At 43.4% G+C, this 20157-nt stretch overlaps 1 protein-coding gene across 1 annotated transcript; it reads left to right on the top strand.

Moving 5' to 3' along the window:
- Window positions 1–1835: 1835 nt before the first annotated feature.
- Window positions 1836–17439, top strand: SLC35E1 (solute carrier family 35 member E1). The gene is made up of 6 exons (XM_075280821.1): window positions 1836–2313; window positions 10739–10809; window positions 11221–11358; window positions 14144–14269; window positions 15328–15573; window positions 15943–17439. Exons 1-6 carry the CDS (start codon window positions 1959–1961, stop codon window positions 16168–16170), a joined length of 1164 nt encoding a protein of 387 aa, XP_075136922.1. The 5' UTR covers window positions 1836–1958; the 3' UTR covers window positions 16171–17439.
- The last annotated feature ends 2718 nt before the right edge of the window (window positions 17440–20157 follow it).

Genomic DNA, 20157 nt, shown 5'->3' with positions numbered 1-20157 from the left:
TCATAATAAATAATCTTTCATGGTAAAGGTAATGTCTATATCTGCTGAAATACTTCATAGTGTCCTGTACTTCAAACAGCCAAAGCCCACCTACAAGCTTATTGAAGTGTGATGAAAGAACTCTACTTGTATGTATTATCAGTGGATTGTATGTGTGTATTATGTGATGATCAGAAGTAAAGAAGCATTCATACTTGGCCGCCTGCTGTGAGTCTGCCAAAATAGCTTGCCAGCAGTCAGTTTAAAAACCCATTTATTTCAATGGGTTTTTAAAGCAAACTGCTGATATCCGTATGCAGCCTCTCCATCATGAAACACACACAAATGCACAGACACAAAGTTGGACATGCAAGTGACATGAAACTTATGAGTTTGTAAACCGACCGCCGCCTTTAGAAAGGCTATTTAACACCTACCTTTTGTATGTAAATTGCCTCAGTAGATGTGGAATAAGTCCTTTTTCATTCATATGCTAATTAGCTTCCACCTTGCACCGGAAGTGTCTCTGTACAGTCTGCTCTATGTTTATGTACATACACATAGAGCAGGCGGTGCACAGACACACTTCCGGTGCACGGTGGAAACTAATTAGCATATGAATGAAAACGGAATTAGGGTGCATGCACACTACGTAACGCCGGGCGTGTATGAGAGCCGTACACGCCGGCGTTACAGCAGGGCTGCCGAGCACTTCCCATTCACTTCAATGGGAGCGCTCGTAAACGCCGCTGTTACGAGCGCTCCCATTGAAGTGAATGGGAAGTGTTCGGCAGTCTGCTGTAATGCCGGCGTGTACGGCTCTCATACACGCCCGGCGTTACGTAGTGTGCATGCACCCTTATTCGAAAACTATTGAGGCAATCTACATACAAAAGGTAGGTGTTAAATAGCCTTTCTAAAGGATATACAAGGATGTGCTTATCTAAAAATTACTTTTCCCAATGATAGAGCCCCTTAATTCATCCAAATTTCCCAGGCAGGAGAGGGGATACCCTGACAAGTGGCATGTCTGAATGAGTCAGTGGCTCATTATTACAAAGGTTGTAGGTTTTTCTCCCTTTCATCTTATAAATAGTTTTGACCTTTTGTCAAGTTCTGCCCTCAATCACAGTACCTTGTTGAGATGATCCTATAGATTTCTTTCTGTTACCCAGCTATGGAGCCTAATTTTAAGATAAATTGCCATTTTATCCATAGGCAAGGAACAGTGCTTTCCCAGGAATCTAGAGCTGCCACCAAATTCATATGCAAATTAGGTAAAAGTGCTCTGGGCGCATATTAGCATGCCTGGTCAGGGAACCTTTGGCTCTCCAGCTGCTGTGAAACTACAACTCCCAGCATGCTCCATTCACTTCCATGGGAGTTCCCAGAACAGCAGAGCCAGTATGCATACTGGGAGTTGTAGTTTTGCAACAGCTGGAGAGCCGTACGTTCCCTACACCTGAGCTAGGACATGGCCCACAAAGCACTTTTACCTAATGTGCATACAAATTAACACTAGTTTACCTATTGAGCTGAGTGGTAGTCTGACAGCTGGGGCCACCCCCGATCAGGAGAATAAGGCTATTCGGCATCCCTGTATGAATGCAGCGGCACACACCATTCATTTCATGATGCACATTTCCAAACTGCTGCTCCATTCAGGCCAATTCTCGCGATAACGGGACAATCAGCAGCACATTCTGTACCCGAAACCAATATCTGCCGACCAAAGTGCCTTTGGTCGGCCAATCTTCAGTCACACACAACCCCAACCACACGGAACAGCAAAGCAGACCGACACACACTCTATAGCGGAAATGACGATTGAATCATTGTCCTAGCGGAAGTGAGGTCATTGTGAAAATGCTCTATCACCACCCATTCTCTTGACGTCTCCACTTCCACGTCTCTCGTGTGTGTGTGTCCCGGTCTGGTGTGACGCTTCCCCCTAGTGGAAGAGGAGGAGGATTGGGGTCATGGCGGTGGTGTCCGGAGCGGGGGGTGGCGGACCGGCGGCGCTCGGTAATGTACGAGAGGGGGCCCGGGTGGCCATGCTATGCCTTCTCTGGTACTCTGTCAGCTCTGGTGGCAACGTGGTGAACAAGATCATCCTGAACAACTTCCCATACCCAGTGACTGTGTCCCTATTCCATATCCTGGCCATCTGCTGCTTCCTGCCCCCGATGCTCCGCGCCTGGGGGGTCCCGCACACCCAGCTGCCCGCTCGCTATTACCGCTGGTACATCATCCCGCTGGCCTTCGGGAAGTACTTCGCCTCAGTGTCTGCGCATTTCAGCATCTGGAAAGTGCCCGTGTCTTATGCACACACCGGTGAGTGGTCCGTCTGCTGGCATGGCTGTGTGCAGTGTGCACTCATACTAGGTTAGGGGCTTCTGAGTGTCAGACTGTCACTGGATCTGGAGCTAAGACACCTGGCTACTGTGAGGTGCTACCAGGTCCCTAAGGACTGCAGCATCATGTAGGAGAACTTTGGCTCCTCCTCCTTGACTCTCTGTATAGATAGCAGAATACAGTCCTCTTCTGAATGAGAGTGAATCTGACAGAAAGGAGGGACATTGGGATCATCGTTTGGGGATTTGATTTCTCATGACAGGTTCCTTTTAGGGTATGGTAACATGGGTCTTGTCTGCTGCTGTACCTGTGGCGTTCTTTTAGGTAGGTGCTGCAGATACGCCATCCTCAGGGAAAACCTGCAGCCACAATGGACAATGCAGCCAACAAGTCCACAGCAGATAAAGCATGGTGTGAACATACCTTTAAAGTAGCAAGTATCCTTGGAATGTGTTATTACTAATGCTGATCAATCAGATTGCCGTCTAGACTATAAGCTGTGGTCATAGCCAGCTCTGATTGTTTGTCTGCTTTGTGTCTTACACATGAGCCACGTGCACAGGGTCTGTATAGATGCCAGGATTGGGTAGTATATGGGTACCATAAGTAGCCCATAGGCATGGAGTTGAAATATTTTACAATTCTTCTTTTCCGTTCTGTCTGCAGTCAGCTTTATTGGTTTGTACTTTCAATGTTTGACATTTTCCTCCGCTGTTAAGATGTGTTCACATCTATCTGGTGAGGAAATCCATTCCCTCTCCATGAATAAGGAACTATGTGATCGGTACAGTGGACACACATGGGGCCCATCCTTCCCGTACTCAGGACATTTGGTCCAAGCTGAAGCCAGTTAGTATGCAGCATTTCTCAAAACAGGACTGATGGCTTTTAAAGTCATCTGGCAAGAAATACACTACATGACTTTGTGGTATAAAAGATCACGACTGATGATGCCATTTAAAACACTATGGTCAGTTTGCCTCAGTTTTCTTATGTGTATTAAAACAACACAACATATTCTGAACATTCAATGGATCTGCAAAATCTTTACATGTAGTAAATCCTATAACCATTCAAGTCATTCAGCTCGAGAGGCAAGTTCCTTGTTTACAGCAATGTGTGCTGTGTTGGTTCTCTAAAAGCTATAGTCACTTCTCCGTCTATACAGTTTGGGTACAAATGCTTAACGTGTTTGTCCAACTGAATTGCACAGGCAGGAGTACGTACCTCCTGAATTCACAGGATAGGTCATCAGGATCTGGTCTGTGACACCAAGCAGATCAGCTAGTCCTTAGCCAGTGGGTGCCTGAAGCTGCTGTAGTGAATGGGGAGCTGCAGCTCTACTTTTATTCAAGGAATAGGAACAGGGCCCAATCCGTTGTATATTGGTGGTTTTGGGGAACTGTAGCGCTGCTTCAATAGGAGCAGAGCTGCATCCGTTTGCTCTTCCACTTAGCAGCTGGTTTGGAAGCTCTGTTGTTGGACCCCACAAATCAGATACTGATGACCTATCCGGCGGACAAGGTGTATCTCGTATTTATTCAGTGTATAGTGCCATTAGAGCCATACAGGCTTGAACTGTATCTTTTACAGTTTGCATGATAAATTGCAGAGGTATTCTTTGCCAAAATACTGTAGCAGATATAGTTTGCATGAGCTGTAATGCAGACCCATACAGTGCTTTTTTAAAGGCAGATTTTGAGGCAGAATCTGCCGCAAAAGAAACCTCATAGCTAGACAAAAAAAGAAGCGTCATGGCCTATAGTCAGGCTGATTCTGCCTTGCAAACCCCATTGCAGAAAAATGCACGGAACTCCTATCGGTTTCAAGGTGCTCAGATAGGGATTCTCCCCAAGCACTTAGGAAAGTATTTCAGGCACTCAAGTATTCTTGTGAAATTCGTTATTTATTGAAGATGATGTTATGGAATAAGCAATCCACATACGGTGTGAAATGTTTTTCGTCTCATTATGAAGCGTTTGTCAGACCAGATTGCCTTTAGGTAGAAAAAAGCCAAAGTGATTGCATCATTAGGAGAAAGCATGCATTCTGGTCCGACACAGACTCCATAGTAAGCCGAAAAATGTTTCACACCATATGTGAACCGCTCATTTCATAATATACCCTCCAATAAATAACAAATTTCACAAGAATACTTGCAAACCCCATTGACATGAATGGAAGGGAGAATAAAAAGTTTTTTTTAATATATATATATATATATATATATATATATATATATATATATGATCAAAAATCTCTCCAAAAAAAAGCTAGTTTGCCTCCTTTTCACTTCACTGGGCATTGCAAGGCAGAATGATGGATCCTGAATCTTCTTTCTTCCGCTAGAGCAGGGGGCACGGCAACACCATGCATGGCTCATTTCCCTGGCACGGGCAGCCAGATTCCTTGCCCAGCTGTTTCAATGGGACCAAACATAGCTGAAACAAAACTGGATATTATTATACTGTAGGGTCTCCTCAGACCCCAGAGTATAATAAGTGAAGCCCCAGGGGAGGTGATGAAACATAAAAAAAAAACAAAAAAAAACTCCCCTTCCCTGCGCTATGCAGTGGCTCTGTTCTCTTCGACACTTCTGCCGGAAGCCAGTGACTGCTGAAGTGGGTCGCATGTGTCACATTGGTGTCTTAATGCATAATGACACCGGACGTAACCCCTGAGACCCTATCCGCGGTCTCTTCAGGCAGAAGCGCTGAAGAGAACAGAGCTTCTGCAGAGCGCAGGGAAGGTGAGTAACAATGGGGGGGGGGGGGGTTAATGTTTTGTCACTTCCCCTGGGGCTCTGCTTATTCCACTCTGAGGTCTGGAGAGACCCCACAGTAAAACATTATCTAATGAGTGGCAAAAATTGGAATGTTATAAAAGCTGGAATATAATACAGTGCTCAGGGACCGCGATGGGACATAATACTGTGCTGTGTGCAGGAGTCACTATGGGACATACTGCCGTGTACAGGGGCTGCCATGGGACTTTATTCTTTATAACGATTAGAGATGAGCGAACACTGTTTGGATCAGCCGTTCCGAACAGCACGCTCCCATAGAAATGAATGGAAGCACCTGGCACGGTGACCGGCCGCCGGCAAAGTGTACGTGCCAGGTGCTTCCATTCATTTCTATGGGAGCGTGCTGATCCGAACAGTGTTCGCTCATCTCTAATAACGATGTGTTTTTGCACAAAAACACAGGCGTTTTTTTTTTTTTTTATGCAAAAATACACCACGTGAACACAGTTTTACTTGGAAGTAAAAGTTCCAGTTTTCCATTTCCAAGAAATAGCAGTAAACGCATGCATCCTAAAGCATCTGGTGGCAGCACTTCTGTGTTATGGTTTGTGGTATAAGACTTTAGTATAGGGGCCGTCAGCCTTACGTTTATTGCACGGCACTCCAAGGACCTTATCTTTGATTTTTTTTTTTTTTAAATTTTATTTAAATTTGCACGCCAAACAAAAAAGGTTGCCTACCCCTGCTCTAGAGGAATAAATCCGCCTGACTCCCAATGAATTGAATGGGAGAGTTGAGAGGCGTTTTAGAAAGTGGATTGTGCCTCAAAAAATTCAACTGCAAAAACTGTGAACATACCCTAAGGCACTATCCATGCACATATACATGAAAGAAATCCACCTGGAAAAAAAGGCGAGAGCTTTGTTAGCTTTCATGTGCACCTGGAAGCTACTGGAAAATTTCCCACAAGGCATTTAATGGAAAATTAATATTGGTTTAGTTGACATACCTGTATAAACTGATGACAGTCTTGAAGCGGTTTGCTTAGTTGCAAAGGAAAAGTCTTAAGAAACTCTGGCTTCACACACAGGCAGACTTCCTAATGTGTTTGTGTGTCAAGAAAACGCCCTAAAACCAGGGGGCAGAAGTAATTGCTTGCATGTATTTAAAGCATAACTAAACTTTCAGATTTTTGATTTTCTGGGTGTTTTGTGAGTTTACGGAACCAGAGAGATGAAACCACACTTCATCAGTGACCCAAGTGTCTGGCAGTATTGCATTTAGGGAACATTTTGAACCTTGTTGCATGATGATACATGCACGCCTTGCAGAGTAATTTACATTTTTAAAGTTGTATTCCTGAGTGGGACACCCTGTAGTATATAACTAGTTAAGTAGATATAGTAGGAATATAAGTGATTTCTTATACAGAGGCATCTAATGAAGAAAAAAATTAAATGGTATACTGAGATTAATATATGGGATTTTTTGAGAGACAGAAGTGAAGGATGTCACTGTAAGGCTTGTCTTACACGACCATAATGATTCTACGGTCCGCATGTTGCTGATCAGTAACACTAGTTGCTGATCGGCAACATACACTCCGCAGATGTCCGTGTCCTGCCGCACTCGGCCATAGAGTTCTATGGGCGAGTCCGTGCAGTGCCGTAATTCACGGCCATTACGGACATGTTCTATAAATTGCGGACCACGGTTGCAGCCCGGCCACGCCACGGATAAAATATCCGGTGGTGTAAGAGGCCGCATTGAGTATAATGTGTCCGCAATTGAAAACCCTCAATTGCGGACTTACATTACGGTCGTGTAAGACCAGCCTAAGCTATGTATGGGGTAGTGTCAGACAAGGCTCTGAAAATGCAGTGTAAATGCTCCTTAAAGGGGCTCTATCACCAAAATCATGCTGATAGAGCCCCACATATGCGTGAATAGCCTTTAAAAAAAAACGTAAAAGTTATATTAAACTACCCCCCCCCCCCCCCCCCCCCCGTTTTAAAAAATAACTCTAAAACAGAATGTGATAAACTTACCCATAGTGCACGGTGGGCGGGCATTCAGGGTCCGCCATCTTCTTCAGCCACGCCTCCTCTTCCTGCTATGTCCTTGGGTCCCGTCCTACTCGCGAACTGACATTGATAAAAAATGGCGTGGGCGCATGCGCAGTAGCATGCGGCTTCTACTACGGCTACTGCGCGTGCGCCCACGCCATTTTGTTTTATCAATGTCCGTTCGCGAGTAGGACAGGACCCGAAGACATCACAGGAAGAGGAGGCGTGGCTGAAGAAGACGGTGCACCTTGAATGCCCACCCACCGTGCACGATGGGTAAGTAGATAACATTCTTTTTTAGGGTTTTATTTTAAAGGGGGGGGGGTAGTTTAATATAACATTTACGGTGCCTGAATAGCCTTTTTAAAGGCTATTCACGCATATCTGGGGCTCTATCAGCATGATTTTGCTGATAGAGCCCCTTTAACAAGGGTGTGTGATAAAACTATTATGTTACTCCTATAAATTGAATGGGACTGTGTAACAACACATCAAGGCTATAGAATAGGTTGTAAGAGTAATCTGAGGCATGGCTTTATTGACTCAACAACAACATTATCTGCAGAACCAGAGCAGTTGTTTATAGGATGTCTACATTACTGTTCCAGGATGAAGGTTTCTACACAATGTAAACCACTGGTTACCAGAAACCAGGACATGTTCCCACGGGTCACACCCAGGAATCAAGATTTTAACAATACTGAGCTTTTAACACAGTTCACACTAAAGGAATACCTTAAACTTCTTAGGCCCCAATGCTAAATCTGTAATGGGGTCTGTATCTGCCTTATACCATTTAGTATAGAGGAAAATTGTTTGTGGCAGAGGGGCCACTGGAGCTCTGTTTGGGTCATGGGCCTCATGGCAAAAAAAAAAAAATATGGATAGAAATGGATCTGCATTAACAAGGCCCGAATGAAAGGACCTAAGCAGAAGAGTGTGGCTGACTCGGGTGCGGAATTCATGTGAAGATAGGGCATGTCGCATATTTCGACATGTCGAAAAATCTGTGAGTGACTCCCATTGAAATGAATGGGAGGCGTTTTTGCAGGCGAATTTTGAGGTGGATTCCGTGTCAAAATGTGCCTGTAATAAACTATTTGCACATTGCGGAATTGTGGATTCTGTGGAGGATTGTCGGACTCCACATCTCAAGAATACCTGCTCATTAGGCCTATTCATCTGTGTCTGATCAGCAGTAGAAAGCTGCAACGGAATGCCGATGCCCTTCATCAGTATGCCATCGCAGCTAGAGTGCGGGCAAAAATACCAGTGGCAGAAAATGAAAAGAAACTCCTCTTCATTTTCCACCGTGTGAAGATACCCTTAAACCCCTAGTGGTATTGATTGTCTTCCCATTATAAGAGTGCCCTTCACCTGGATGAGAGTTCTTAGGTTCGGTTCACATCTGCGTTCGGTAATCCGTTCCGGGAGTCCGCATGGGGAAAATCCCATTCAATTGGACGATTAAAAAAATTTCCGAAACAAGTCTGCCTTGGGCTAATATATTGATAAACATTTTGGCAATGACATACAGCAGGAACCCAAGAAACCAGACATCCTGCCCTGCTGCCATCTGCATACATCCCTGGAGAGCAGGGTGCAGTGTTGGTGATATACAGCAGCTAACAGTGTGTGTTGGGCCCCTCTGCACCCATAGGTTTGTGTACCTCACTTATTAACCTGTTAATGCTTTGCTCTAATTAAATCGGTCACTCCTGTTATTTATGTGCTGGAGCCTTCTGCGGGTCATTGCCTTCCCCTAAGGTAGATCTCAGGGCTCTATAAACAAAAAAGTTAAAAAGCTAGTAGAGCCTCAGCATCGCCTGGAGATGTGGAACTATACTCGGGTTAATAGAGGCTTTAACCTCCATACAGGTCAACATATGGTTACTGGAGATGTTTAGTTTCTCAACACTTGACATTGTAGGTGATATATAATGTACGTATTGTAATACACCAACATACATTGTTAGGGCGGTGTTATTGGGGCACCCTTAATCATTGAATCCAGGTGCTTCATTCTGTCCCATTGCCATTCAGTCCCCAACTATGCAGTATGTTTTGTCTATGGGATACTGCAATTGGAATGCCATTATTGCAACAAATAAGTTTGAGACATTTCTTCCCTCTTAGATATTCTACCAACTTTGAGTCATATTATTAAAAAGTAGAAACTTTGGCGGCCACAAAGTTACAGATCACTGCTGAGATACATAGTGCTTAAAAGCCAGTAACACTCTGCTGGCTCCCTAACTGCAGAGTGCCAAACCTACAGTAGCATTAACATGAGCCATGGGACACATGAGACGTGTATCGTGGGAGCTTCAAGGCATAGAATGTCGTGATCGAGCACTTGCGTACAAGCCTTACATCACCAAATACAATGCCAGTAGTGTGGAGTATTATAAAGCACACTGTTACTGGGCTGTGAATCTTTGGAAATGTGTTCTGTAGAATATTGAATTCTTTCTCTCTCTGCTGATGGCCGGGTTTTGGCGCTTGCCACGAAAATGTTACCTGCCTGAATGCATTGTGCTATGGAGGAGGGATAATACTATGGGGTTGTGTTTCAGCAGTTGGCCTATGCCTCCTAATTCCAATATACCAAGACATATTGAACAATTGTAAGCTTCCAACTTCATGGGGACAGTTTGGGCAAAGCCTCTTTGTTTCAGCACAACTGTGCCCCAGAGCACAGTCTATAAAGATATGGTTTAGTGTATTTGACTAGTCCGCACAGAGCTCTAACGTCAACCCGAATAAACACCTATAGGATGAACTAGAATCGAGAGTGTGAGTCAGGCCCTTTTGGACATCAATGCCAGGTCTAAAAATTGCTCTTCTGGATGAATGGGAAAAAATTCCCACCAACTCTCTCCAAAATCTTGCAGAAAATCTTCCCATAAGAATGGAGAGTGTTTTAGCTGAAAAAAGTGTGGAGAGGAACTTCAAACCATTGCTTATGGCTTTACAATGTGATTCTGTAAAAGTAGGTGTCACATACTTTTGTCCATATAGTGGTTTTCAGATGTCTCTTAAACTTAGTGTGTGGCTATATATACATATTATTGTGTATATTATGCAGTAGAAGTTGAATGTGGTTGGGGAGGTGGTATACTCAAATTAAAGCGGTTTCAAGGCAAAAAAAAATACTGTTGACACATACAGTACTAAGAATATGTTATCAATTATCAGGTCGATGGGAATATGACAAACAACCCCACTGATCACCTGCTCTGAGCAGCTGAAAAACAGAGAATGGAGCAGGATGCAGATATCATTGTTCTCAGGTTATTGCAGCTAGGCTTCCATTCAAGTAAATGGGAGCTGATCTGCAGTAACCTGGTTTGGCCACTACCCAACGATCCCAATGGCATCCGTTTTCTGCTCCATTATGTGTTGCAGCTGCTCAGAACTGCAGATCGCTGAATGTGACTGTTGTCAGACTCCCACCAATCTTATCTTGATAACTTATTCTTTGAATAGGTCCTTGATATTTTAACCTCAGAAAACCCCTTTAACTTTTTAAATTATTATTTCAGGCAATATCACCCAGCCTTTCCTCAATGTTCTTCTCTTTGCATTTTAGTAAAGGCGACTATGCCAATATGGGTGGTACTTCTTTCAAGGATTATAATGAAGGAAAAGCAAACAACTAAGGTGAGTGTTAATAAGGACTACATAAATCAATGTTGTCATGTATGTCAGCAGAATAGTTGGGGTGTATTTAGACGTTTGTATCTGAAGGCAGGGTTTACATGGTGCTTTGTCTTTGAGCTGTATGCAGTTTTTAATTGCAGCAATACCTTGCACATGCTCATACACATACGCATTCAACTGGCATACTGGTTGTTAGCATACAGTTGAACGGTATAGTAACATGTGCTGCTGTTAAAAACTTATTAAGAGACCGCTTTGGGGGCTGGCTGACTATAGCAAAGTCAGGCCCCATAGTACAGGAGGCAAAGTCTAAATACATCTAACGTCAGTACTTCATAGACTATATATATGCATTTATTTATTTATGTATTATTTCTTTAATTTTTTTATTTATTTTCTTTCCCCCTTTAGGTGTACGTTTCTCTCATTCCAATCATAGGAGGTGTCCTCCTGGCCACAGTCACTGAGATCTCCTTTGACATGTGGGGTCTGATCAGTGCATTGGCTGCAACTCTCTGCTTTTCTCTGCAGAATATCTTCTCCAAGAAGGTTAGTGTTACCAATTTCCACTTTACATATCCCAAATACATTTCTATACACTTTGCATGCAGTCTTCTACAAAGAAACAGGAACATTTGTTATGACTAAGAGGATTAAGTCCCAGAAACGCGTAAGCTAAATCTTTTTCTGCATATCATGGGCTGAATTTTTAATGACTTTTTAATTTTTTTTTTTTTTTTTTTTTTTTGTGCAAATGGAATAAAAGTTAAATTTTAAGGTACTATTCCGTTATCGGGCCAGCAGCAGCGCATTTCAGCACCAGCTTTCGGGACAGCAGTTCAGTTCAGCAGCGGGAATTACAATGACATCCGAGGACTGCTGGCCCGATGCTTGTGCCCAGTAGCCAGTACATCAATGACCCCCCCTCCATCTCCTCCTCCTTCCAGTGCTGCCCCCCAGCTCTCCTTACATCTACCCCGTACCCTCTCCCCGCCACATGACTAAGCCGATGCTGGCCCGATGATAGAGGCCGTGCTTGTGTGTAGTAGGCAGTACATCGATCGATGCCCTCATCCTCCTCTTCCTTCCAGTGCTGCCCCCCAGCTCTTCTTACATCTGCCCCGTACCCTCTCCCTGTAATAGGCCTCACCGTAAATCTTGAGCAATGAATGCTACTAGATAGCCGCCGGACGCTGCAGAAAGTTTGTCCCTCTGGCTCGCCGTAGCTCACCGTTCCTATAGTCGGCGTGTTTCTTGTCAGGGCCTGGATTGAGCCCCGGTGTCTTTCCTTTCGGTCTCGGTACTAGCGCTGAGGTGAGGCCTAGTCGTGTGGCGGGGAGAGGGTACGGGGAAGATGTAAGGAGAGCTGGGGGGCAGCACTGGCAGGAGGAGAAGGATGGGGGAGGGGGGTCATCGATGTACTGGTTACCGGGCACAAGCATCGGGCCAGCAGTCCTCGGATGTCATTGTAATTCCCGCTGCTGAACTGCGCTGCTGCTGGCCCGATAACGGAATAGTACCAATTTTAATATTGTGTCTAGCTCTATCCATCTTTCCATCAACTCTGACCAGCTTCCCTGTTACTGCTGAAGAAAAGCCTCCCCCACAGCATGATACTGTGACCATCATGTGTCACAGTGAGGATGGTGTGTTCAGGGTGATGAGCAGTGTTACTTTTCCACCACACAACGCTTTGCATTTAGGCCAAAAAGTTCAACTTTGGTGTCATTTGACCAGAACACCACCTTCCACATGTTGTTGTGTCCCCTATATGGCTTGTGGCATACTTCAAACAGCACTTCATATGTCTGTCTTTCATCAATAGTTCTCTTGCTACTCTTCCATAAACACCAGATTTGTGGCGACTTATATTTGTCCTGTGGACAGATTCTCCCACCTGAGCTGTGAATTTCTACAGCTCCTCCAGTGTTACCATGGACCTCTTGGCTGCTTCTCTGACCAGTGCTGTGATTGCTTGGTCTGTCAGTTTAGGTGGACGGTCATGTCTTTGTAGGTTTTGCAGTTGTAGAATACTTTTTCCATTTTTGGTTGATGGATTGATCAGTGCTCCTTGCTCAAAGCTTGGGATAGGTTTTTACAATGTAATCCAGCTTTAAATTGACTTGTCTGGTGAGTTCCTTGGTCTTCATAATGCTGTTTGTTCACTAGTGTTCTCTAACAAACCACTGAGGTCTTCACAGAACAGGAAAATACAAGCAAACAAGGGGAAATCAAATTGAAATGTGTTAAATAAAATAAAGCTTTGAAATACATTTTCTATTCTCTAAAGTCTATTTCTAGTCCTATATTCCTTAATCAATAGGCTCCAGCTAGGCTATTTACTGTCACAATTCCTAGCTGTAGGAGAGGTGTGGTTCCCCTTCTATAGCATTGGGGTTCTTACTCTTACCCTCACGCGCTAACAGCCTGTAAGAAACTAAAGAGTTTATTACAGATGGCTTTAGTGCTGCCAAGAGGCTTTTCCTCATCTCTGTTGGCACAGCGTGCCAGTCATATTTGGGGCTGATTAGATGACTGATCTGTTTAAGACAGTCTGATTTGTGGGGATTAATTATCCACCAACCACAATCCTTCATTGATACTGTGGGGAGCACATTGCTAGCAGTTGGCTCAAGTTACCTATATCTTTAGTTTACTAAGCTGAAGCCAGCAAAAAAAGAGCAAGGGTCTGTTCACATGAAGGAATTTGCTGTGGATTTTGTCGCGGAATCCGCCTCCCATTGTTTTCAACGGGTGGCAGAGATCGCAACAGGACATGTATATCACACGTGGGGTCTGCTTCTCGAGACTCCCTCCTGATTAAGCCCATTCAAACAGCCTAATCAGGATCAGGGTGCCACAACAGAGTGCTGATGCACTGCATCGGCATCCCTTCACGGCTAGACTGCGGCGTAAATGCCGGTAGAAGAAAATGAAGAGAATTCTTCTTCATTTTGCACCATGTGAACACACCCAAAGATGGCGAGGCAGTTTTGATGACTTTCTCAACCCTCTTAGAAGTATGCACATGGCATCACATATTAACTAGAGAGCCAATGTGTGCATGTACTTCAGTAGTATATTGACCAGTGGACTATGGTCAGTCAGACATTGCATTGTAAAGTGCACATGCGGATTGTGTATACTTTAATAGATGAAAAAGAGGTGAGGGTAGAATACAGTAATTTAGCTCTGACATCGTATACTGATATTAAAAGACTTGAATCAAGCTGACTGCTTTTAGTAATGCTGTCTTTGCTCCATTGTTTAATGCACAGCATAGTACATCAATATGTCTTTACTGTTATATAAGATGTCCTCTTTCATTCTGTAGGTGCTCCGAGACTCCCGCATTCATCATTTGCGCTTACTCAACCTCCTAGGCTGTCATGCTGTCTTTTTCATGATCCCCACTTGGGTGCTGTTAGACCTGTCATCCTTTTTAGTGGAGAGTGATCTGGTGAGTTGATTTATTTGCTGATCATTCCACCGATTGTTATATAAGGAATACAGGACTACATTATTCTTTCTCACAGTTACCAGCTATCTCCATATGCAGTCACTAATGACTGTTAGAAAGAATAATTGAGTCCATGGGGTGTTTCTGAGCATAGAAAGAACAGAGAAAAACATGGATAAATGACAAGTTATACTGAAGCTTTTCCCATAAAACTATACATCAATATACTCGGCTCCTCCTAGTCAGGAGTGAACCTTCCCCTTTCGCCGCCCGAGGCGAACTACAGAAAGCCCCCCCCCCCAATCCGGGAGGAGGGGGCGTGGCAGAGCGCGAAGGGGCAGGGCGACAAAAGGGGGCGGGGTTTAGCGGCGTTCACAGGCAGAGAGCAGGCACGGAGAGGACTTGCTCTCTGCCTGAGCGTGAGGGGAGGCTGCTGGAGCAGCGCTGCTTCAGCGGCCTTCCCAATCCACCGCTCGGTGCTAAGCCAGTCCAGGACAGCTTGTCCTGGACTGGCTTAGGTAATCAAAAATGCCGCCCTCCCTGGGGCCCTGACATAGCGCCGCCTGAAGAGCTCGCTTCAGGTCGCCTCATGGGAGGTGCGGCGCTGCTCCTAGTCTACAATATGCTGCCTGCAGGTTACACAGCATTTTCTTGGTAACAGGTTCCTTTTGAAGTTATGGAAACTTCTGAATTCTGTTTTCAGGCATTAAACATATAACCCCCTCCCCCAGCAGGAAAAGCCCTGCATAGGGCCAAATGAGGTGGGAACTAGGAATTATTTGCCTGCTATTGTGGATTGTACCCACTTTACAGACCTTTGAACTTACTACCAAGCCCTCCTCATGCTCTACTACACACATGACAATTTCTAGACAGGAGAAACAGCTTGTCCTTACAAGTGGTTTGCAATAGTTGCGCTTGGTACTCACTATGTCAGCACATTCACACACAACTGATTGCTGGACTTGAAGGTTCCCTTAAATGAACACCTTGGTAAAGGAAATCCTATTTAGATTTTACCATTGTTCCATTTTTGTACTTTTCTGTTTCTCCTTCAGACTTCTGTTTCTCAGTGGTCATGGACGCTCCTCCTCCTCGTGATCAGTGGAACATGCAACTTTGCTCAGAATCTCATTGCATTCAGCATTCTGAACCTTATCAGTCCACTCAGTTATTCTGTGGCAAATGCCACCAAAAGGATCATGGTGATCACAGTGTCTCTCATAATGCTTCGTAACCCTGTGACTATAACCAATGTTGTTGGAATGTTAACTGCAATTCTTGGAGTATTTCTTTATAACAAGGTGAGTGCAGAACATTTTAAGACCATGGATCTGAAGATAGTTGTATTGTAAATATGTGCTGTGGTTTGGAGGACGTATTTTCTTGTGTTTGGTGTCATTCTTACTTAATATGAAATGAGTTTTTGGGACTACAAAACAGATGTCCTGTCCTTATGATGGGCCATCAGCTAACTGAAGGGGTCACAATGTTCCACCAAATGCCATTGTTTACCTGGGACATCTCTATACTTTTGATAGTGATTGTACCTGATATTTGTTCTTAAGTTAAAGGCCTGAGCTGCAGTACAAGATTTTACTATTAGCTGCTCTATAGTTTTGATCATACATGTCGATCTTGATTTGTACATTGACTTTGTATGATTATTTCAGGCCAAGTATGATGCTAACCAGGAGGCAAAGAAGCAGTTACTTCCTCTTGCAAGTTCAGAAATTCAGGGGTTGGACCACCATCGTGAACTTCCAGAAAAGCTCCAGAATGGCATGCCCTCCTTTACTCCTGCAAGGGACTATCAGTATGGTCGGACCAGTGTTCTGACTGATCACTTTCAGTACAGTCGACAGAGTCACCCCAACACACATAACAGATATGATGTCTGAAGCATCTTTCCCGATGAACATTCCTTCTTCCTCCTCCATCCCGCTTCACATTGCTCATATTCTGAACGCAACAAGGCATGTTGTGTACTCTTCAGTTTTGTCCACCCACCAATCATTGGCTGGTTTAGAATATGATGTGTTGCTTGTTCATTGGAAGCAGAGGAGCTACAACGAAAAACTCTTCTATGGGCCCATGGTCAATTCAGTTTGACTACCTGGTTCACCATGTTTCCATATTAACTGTTGGACTGCAGACGGTGCAGGGTATGCGGACTAAATCACATCTTGATCATCTATTGAATCGTTCAGTTCTTCCCACATCTTCAGAAGTATCTGAAGGCTGCTGCATGCAATTCTTTGACCTTTTAAGGAGTGGGATAACTTATTTTTTCATGTCAACAATTTTTTTTTTTTTTTTTAAAAGCAAATCAAATGTATAAAAAGACCTGATGCCAAATAGTGGCTCATTCTTGGATTTTAGAATTGTACAAATTGGAGTGTAAAGTAGTTGTGAGTATACCTACCCATTTCTATTTGAGCTCAGATTTAGAATGAATAGTTTTAAGTAATGCTCTGTTGGCCATATTTAGGGTATTCTCCTCTGGTAAGCATGAAGGAGCACAAATAGTAATGAAGTTACTTTAACCCATAGATCTGACAAAACATATCTGATAGCTAAGAGTTTCAACACATTGGTTTTTGCACAGTTTACAACACACTTAAGACATTTTGCACATTAAAAAAACAGCACAATTGTTGCATCAGAATAAATGGTTAGTGAATGTAAAGATAGCATTGGTAAAACTGACCTGTGGAGATGAATCTATTGTGGTTTACGTGATTTTCTAGGTGTAAGTAAACCATGAAAGCAAGCATCTAATGCTTAGTGTTACAGACCAATACTGGTCCTGGCACGTTAGAGGCCCTGTCACCATTGCCTCTGTGGCTAAATGTTTGCTTCAATGACTAGTGAAGCAAAAGTATAGCACCTTAGCAGTTAACTGACAAGACCTTAAAACACTGGGTCTCAGTTGTTATCAGATCAAACAATACTTCTCCTCCTGTTTTTAAGCCTGCTCTTGGAAAACAAGGGTGCAGTTCGGTGAGTCATTCTGGGCAAACGCTGTGCTGTTGTAAATACATGAGGTAGATTGGCAAATCTTTTATGTTCCTTTTAAATATCTTCTTTAAGGGGGCGTTCACACTACCGTCGGTGTCGGACAGGTAGTGTCTGCTCCTAGTGTCCGCTCAAAATCTGGCATGGACATTAGCAGCGGACACTAGCTAGTGTCTGTGACACTTGTCATTCACTTAAATGGCGATCGGGTGCGTTCTATTGCACTCCGTGCCCTTCCCTCACTGTCCGCTTGTAAAGATGTCCGACTTTTCAAGTGGACAGAAAAACCCGACATGTAGGTTTTTTCTGTCCGCTTGAAAAGTCGGACATCTTTACAAGCAGGCAGTGAAGGACAGGCACGGAGTGCAATAGAACGCACCCGATCGCCATTTAAGTGAATGACAAGTGTCACAGACACTAGCTAGTGTCCGCTGCTAATGTCCGTGCCAGATTTTGAGCGGACACTACCTGTCGGACACTGACGGTAGAGTGAACGCTCCCTAACCTGGTATTTATTAAAACTGGCTTTTATTTTCTAAAGAGTAGACGAAAGTGATGGTGCAACTTGTCCAAGACTAAGTAAATGTAAGATACAAAGCATACACATACTGTGCATAGCACAATAAACCTATTGATAGTGTGGAACTCTGTTTAACCTGGACCTGTCTTTAACAAAATCCATCATTAAACAGCAACTGCAAACCAGTCTTTGCTTCGGTCCGTATTGTTATTAAAACTCTTAAAGTTTTCTATTCCAACATTTGGACCAAAACATAGAAGAAATGCTTCGGCATAAAGAAAGCAGCTAGTAATTTATGGCAAAGGTATATATGGTTTAAGTAGTTGTATAAGATTTATTGTTTTCAATCATGAAAAACTGCAGCCGCCATATTGTTTTCTTTTAATGGGTGTTGGATCTTCAATGACCCAATTGTTGATATTTAGTATTCATTGATGAAAGGTCCACTTTAAACAGAATTGCACCCTGTCTTTGATATACAAAAACTGTCCGACAGCAGTTATCTCACACTTTCCTCTATACACATGTATGGGCAGTGTACGTATGTTCTGAAAAGGCAGAAAGAATACCACTCTTACACCTCTCTGGTTTCTTTCCCCAAATTTGAGAGACCCTATCCACATTTGATGGGTGTCTGGTACTGCAGAAATTGGTTGCATTGGCCCCAATACATCTAATGTGTATGGTCACCTTGAGTAGCTATTTCATTTTTTTTTGGTCACATGTACTTTTGTTAAGTTCATGCACCTACATCTTGCACTTTTATGTCTACATTTAACGTGTCAGTGAAAATTGGACCAGGCCAGGGTGGCTTTGCTTATGTGCTGCTTACTGTAGCTGTTATAATGGAAACGTTTTAATCTGTATGTAGCAAACATTAGCCAGTGTTTTAAAAGTAACTTGTAGTTCTCTACATTATTGAATCTTCTGAATACCCTTTAAATGACTGCTTTTCTACGGTTAGACCCTCTTGTCAGGTTAGTGGGAGATGTAATACCAGTAGTGGATTAACCCCCTGAATACTGGCTGCTGTACTGAATCTCCCCTGGTTATAAGTTCTTTTTAACCCTTAAGTACCATCATGGTTTCTATCATAATGATATGTGTATGGTAGTGGTATATGATAGACACCATGATAGTACTTAAGGGTAAACTGACAACGTGGGCAGTTGAAGAGTGTTTTACCTACCTCTAAAGTAAATATCTACCAACCCCAATGAAACGTGAAGATCTTGCTTCTAAGGTACATAGTATCATATACTGCTGGTGCAAGGCTTTGCTTGTGCCACCAGTATTTTTGACTCGAAGAATAGCAGCCTGCAATACTATTGTTACTGTCAAAAATATACCAAATCCTCAGAGGGTGACCTTCTTTATAGATTAAAGTAATCTGTAAATAGCTGCCATTACTCCTTTATAAACGGAAGCTATGCTGCTAGTGTGAACAAACAATAATCTCCAGACAGTGTTGAAGGGCCAAAGTGGTGCTTCTGTTGCTTTTTTTATGTACCATTAACTGAAGGGGTTTCCCTATCTTGTAAAGTAGTGGCATATTTTTGGAATATGCCATCACTTTATGATCCACAGTAAAAGGAACGTAGTGCTGGTTAATCACTGTCTCCTCCCCCCACCTTTTACAGTTGCCCCGGCCACATCACTAAGTCCTGCTGCGTGGGAGAAAATTTGAAGGGGACCCTTCATCCATTCTGAGGATGATTAGTGGTCCCAAAGATGAGACCCCCCCCATAAGTGATCATAAAGTGATGGCATGTTCTAGTTCTAATGGCTACGAAGGAATGGTAAATATAAAAGGAGGACTGCTAAATCCTCCCCCTAGTTTTGGCTTTAAAAAAAAAAAAAAAAAAAAAAAAAGCCTTTCCTCAATGTTTGGCCCAGACTGACATGCTTATATCAAATTACATAAAACATGGCTGTTGTCTTCCAGATTTGGAACACAGATGTGAATTGGCTGTATGATATTGGAAAAAAGCTCCGTTAATTGGTCTGTACCATTTCTGGAGTAAGGCTACCAGGATTCCTGACCTCAAAAACCCTTTGAGGCTAAGACCTCATGGGGAAAAGTGAATGGGTTTCTAGTGAATCCCATGTCCACTTTGGGGTAAAAACTGCGATACGGACATGCCACGATTTCCAAAACCAGCACGGTTTTGGAAATCGCATCATGTCAATTATACATATGGAAATGCTGGCAGTTTACAAATAGGTATAATTGTAACAGTGCTGCAGGGAGAGCAGTGATGCGTTACCGCCGCAGTTTGTCCCGCTGCACTTTTTTGCTGCGGAATGCCCCATACGGCCTTAGCCTTTAAATGAATGAAGGGTTATGTGT

Source organism: Leptodactylus fuscus, chromosome 1, assembly GCF_031893055.1.
Source record: "Leptodactylus fuscus isolate aLepFus1 chromosome 1, aLepFus1.hap2, whole genome shotgun sequence".
In the NCBI taxonomy this organism is placed as follows: Eukaryota; Metazoa; Chordata; class Amphibia; order Anura; family Leptodactylidae; genus Leptodactylus; species Leptodactylus fuscus.
This window is presented reverse-complemented; position numbering and strand designations above follow the sequence as displayed.